General features: G+C 33.3%; 1 protein-coding gene across 1 annotated transcript in view; it reads right to left on the minus strand.

Moving 5' to 3' along the window:
• LOC106461474 (protein grainyhead-like) overlaps positions 1 to 3532 on the minus strand; it is a 124206-nt gene that overhangs the window by 15008 nt on the left and 105666 nt on the right. The window contains exon 7 of the mRNA XM_022388714.1: positions 3099 to 3169. Coding sequence (XP_022244422.1) covers positions 3099 to 3169 — 71 coding nt within the window. The remainder of the gene's footprint in view (positions 1 to 3098; positions 3170 to 3532) is intronic.

Raw genomic sequence — 3532 nt, forward strand, 5'->3', positions numbered from 1 at the left:
CCTCAGATTGTGAGTCGAGCGCCTTATCCACCTGGCCATGCCGGGCATCAAGCTTTTAATGTAATTACAAATGTGTGTTTAAAATTGATTAACAAATACACGTAATAAACTTCGTAGTGCTGAATGGACTGATTGTGTAATATGTACAAAAAAAACAACATAATTTTCTTCTCTTACCTTAAACATAAATATGGTTAAAATGCGAAAATTATGTGCATTATTTTAGTTATTAACAACTGGAACAAAGCATCACCTTTGTTCAAAACTCTAAGTTTGTTTGTTTGTAATTAAGCACAAAGCTACACAATGGGCTATCTGTGCTCTGCCCACCACGGGTATCGAAACCCGGATTCTAGCGTTGTAAGTCCGTAGACATACCGCTGTGCCACAAAACTCTAAGTGAAAAGAAACTTATAAAACCCTTGATTTCCTTATTTGAACTTAAAAAATAAAAGTTATTTTAAAATTCTATTTTACGTTCCAAGATAGTGTTTGTGTGAATTCTGATATAATTTGAAAAAAAAAAAGTAAATAAACAAAAAACGTGTCTTGTTTAGCAAGGATTTCCCTTAATGAAATTGCAATCTTCCAATTGTCTGCTTTTCGAGATCGACTAACCATTAGATAAAGTTCTTATCAAAGTAGTTAAAAATCACGACTGAAGCCGTCGCATCACGACCTTCCTATACGGCAGGCCTGAGATTTCTACCGCAAGAGGGTGCTGAACCGCTACGTGGCCCATGATTTGAAACAAGCTGCAAATGGAGGAGGGCTAGAGCGTGTTCTGACCATTAGTTACATAGCGTAAACGTGCCACCAATGAGCTATATTATGCAGTTTCGTTAGAGCTGGTCATCACGCTTCATGAGTTGTAGACAGAATCAACTTTATGTAAAAACTAAAAAAAAAAAAATCGCTCTAACACAGAAAGGCATGTCGTATTCACGGAATATAATCACGTGTATCATAACGAAAATTATAATACTTCATTGTTCATATATAAAATTAACAGCGTGCTCCAATTGTGCGCAACTTAGATTTTTATCAAATCTTTCGTTCCAAATTGTTTGGAACCATAAAAAGAAAACAAGAGCTGACCTTAGCTGATCGTGAAATATAACCATTTTTTTATTTGATACCGTACAAAAGTTTCAGGTTAGTTTCGTTTCTTTATTTGTTGTTAAGCACAAAGCTATACAATGGGCTAGCTGTGCTCTGCCCACCGCGAGTACCGAAACCACGATTTTTAGCGTTAAAAGCCCTCAGACTTACCGTTGAATCACCGGGGGGTAGAGGCAAGGCGTTTCAAGTTGAGCTTGTATACATTTTTATTTAAATAACTAGTATAAATGTCCGTCAAAAATGACGGAAAACCATTGTCGAATGATTAACGAAAATTATAGAATATAACTAAAACGAATTTGTCTGTACCTTCAAAATGGACCTGCTCTTGAAGTAATTTTTTAATCACCACATTTTTAGTAAAAACTACGCAGAAAAATGAAATGTTATCGTGAATAAAAGTACATGTGCACTCAGAAAGAGACTTAAAAAGCACTATTGAGCCTTTTCACTGTATTCTAGGTCAGGAAGTAGAAAACATAGTGCGAATATTTCGACACAAATTTTCAACTCTTTCGACCGTACAAATGATAAAAGATATTTGGTAGTAATAAACGTTTATTTTTCTTTAAGGCTAAATATATATAACATATGTGTTAAAATACCAAAAGAATATTTATTAATTAACATTCATTCACCACTTAAAACGTTTTAAACACCGACTCTATAACGTTAGTAATAGTAGACCTATTTATAGTCTAATCTAATACATAAACGTAACGCAAGGCTTAGCTGAAACACTACTTGGTAAATATTATTTTGCTTTTGGCTGCAACTCAATGTCATAAAACTTCTGAATTAAACGATTTTGCTGTTATATCACCGAAGTTATCAAAAAATAAAAAACAGATCAACATGAATATTAAGCATTCAACATAAACGCCACAGTTGGCCTAAGAACAATCAGGTGAGGATTTGTTGTTAAGCGACGATGTATATTGTTGAGCATTACCAAAAAAAAAGGTGTGTAAAAGCGTTCTCAAGAGAGTGACAAAGGGAATAAACCTTTTATAGTAAGTGATATTGTTATATCGAATCACTAAAATCATTAAATAACACAATCATTGACTAAAAAAAAGTGATAAAAGTAAACATCTGTTAAATCGATTAAGAGTTAACTTTATTCTTCCAGAATGTTCTTGTAACAATAATTTAATAATTCCTATAAGTATTTTAGGTCCTAAGAACCACAACACGACTTTCAAGTAATGCAAAACAATTCATTAAGTACTTTCCGAAATTGCCTGGCGCGGTTAGGGCACTCGGCTTGCAATCTGTGGGTGCAGGTTCGATTCTCATCACATGTTAACCCTTTCAGCCACGGAGGCGTTATAATGTGACGGTTAATCCCACTACTCGATTATAGTAGCCCAAGCTTTGGCGGTGGGTGGTTGACTAGCTGCCATTCCTCTAGTTTAATTCAAAATGATGGACGGCTATCGCTGTTAGCCCTCTAGTAGCTTTGCGTAAAATTCAACAAATAAACAAATTTCCATAAATTATGAGAATCGGATCACGTAGGAGTTAATGCATTCACTACTAGCTTGATAGTAGGCTCCTAATATCTTGTTCTCCAATCAATACAGTTACATGTAAATATAATTTACGAATACTTAGATGAAAGTTTCGTAGAACTATTTTGCAGGGTCGTCTAACTAAGATGTCTATTTCGGTATCTTATCAGTGTTGAGACGTTCATATGAGGTTTTTATTTAAAACTTTTGTTTCATGCAAGTAAGTACATTAAAATGTTACTAAAAAATAGAATGTTCGCTTAAAACTCTGACCAAAATAAGTTATTCTTTTTTTTCAACCAATTATTGCCATTTCTTCGAAAGTAAAATACTCATAAATTTTCAAAAAATCACAAAAAGATTAAAACATTACAAGATATAATTTCATTTTAAAATCATAGCACAATTCTTACAGACAAGGAAAATTAAACCAGAAGAAAAAAAAAACAACAGAATACTTACTCTGACAGTTGCATTTCTCAGAGGCTTGTCTGGATCCGGAATATATTCTAATGTGATGCCGTAGAACTGCCCTAGTAACGAGAATGAAACTTAAATATCCATATCATGTAAATCATTATAGCTACTGTGATACGTCATGGTTACCTAGTTCGTGTAATATTTATGTCGTTAGGATATAGTAGACGTTAAAGATCTAATGCTCGTATGAACTATAATAACCTTATCATTTCGCACAACTAAAGGGCAGAAAATGTTCTTTAAAAGCTGTGTTAAAATGTATAAAATGTTAAAACTTAAATAAAAATGTGTATAAAAAGGCAATAAGTAGATTCTTTATTTTATAAAATATTTACTGACCGGGCATCATTTTCCTGATATTTGCCTAAAACAATTTGTTCAAGCACAACTTATGGCAAAACGTTATTTATGCGTGT

Source organism: Limulus polyphemus, unplaced genomic scaffold (assembly GCF_000517525.1).
Source record: "Limulus polyphemus unplaced genomic scaffold, Limulus_polyphemus-2.1.2 Scaffold39, whole genome shotgun sequence".
Classification (NCBI taxonomy): domain Eukaryota; kingdom Metazoa; phylum Arthropoda; class Merostomata; order Xiphosura; family Limulidae; genus Limulus; species Limulus polyphemus.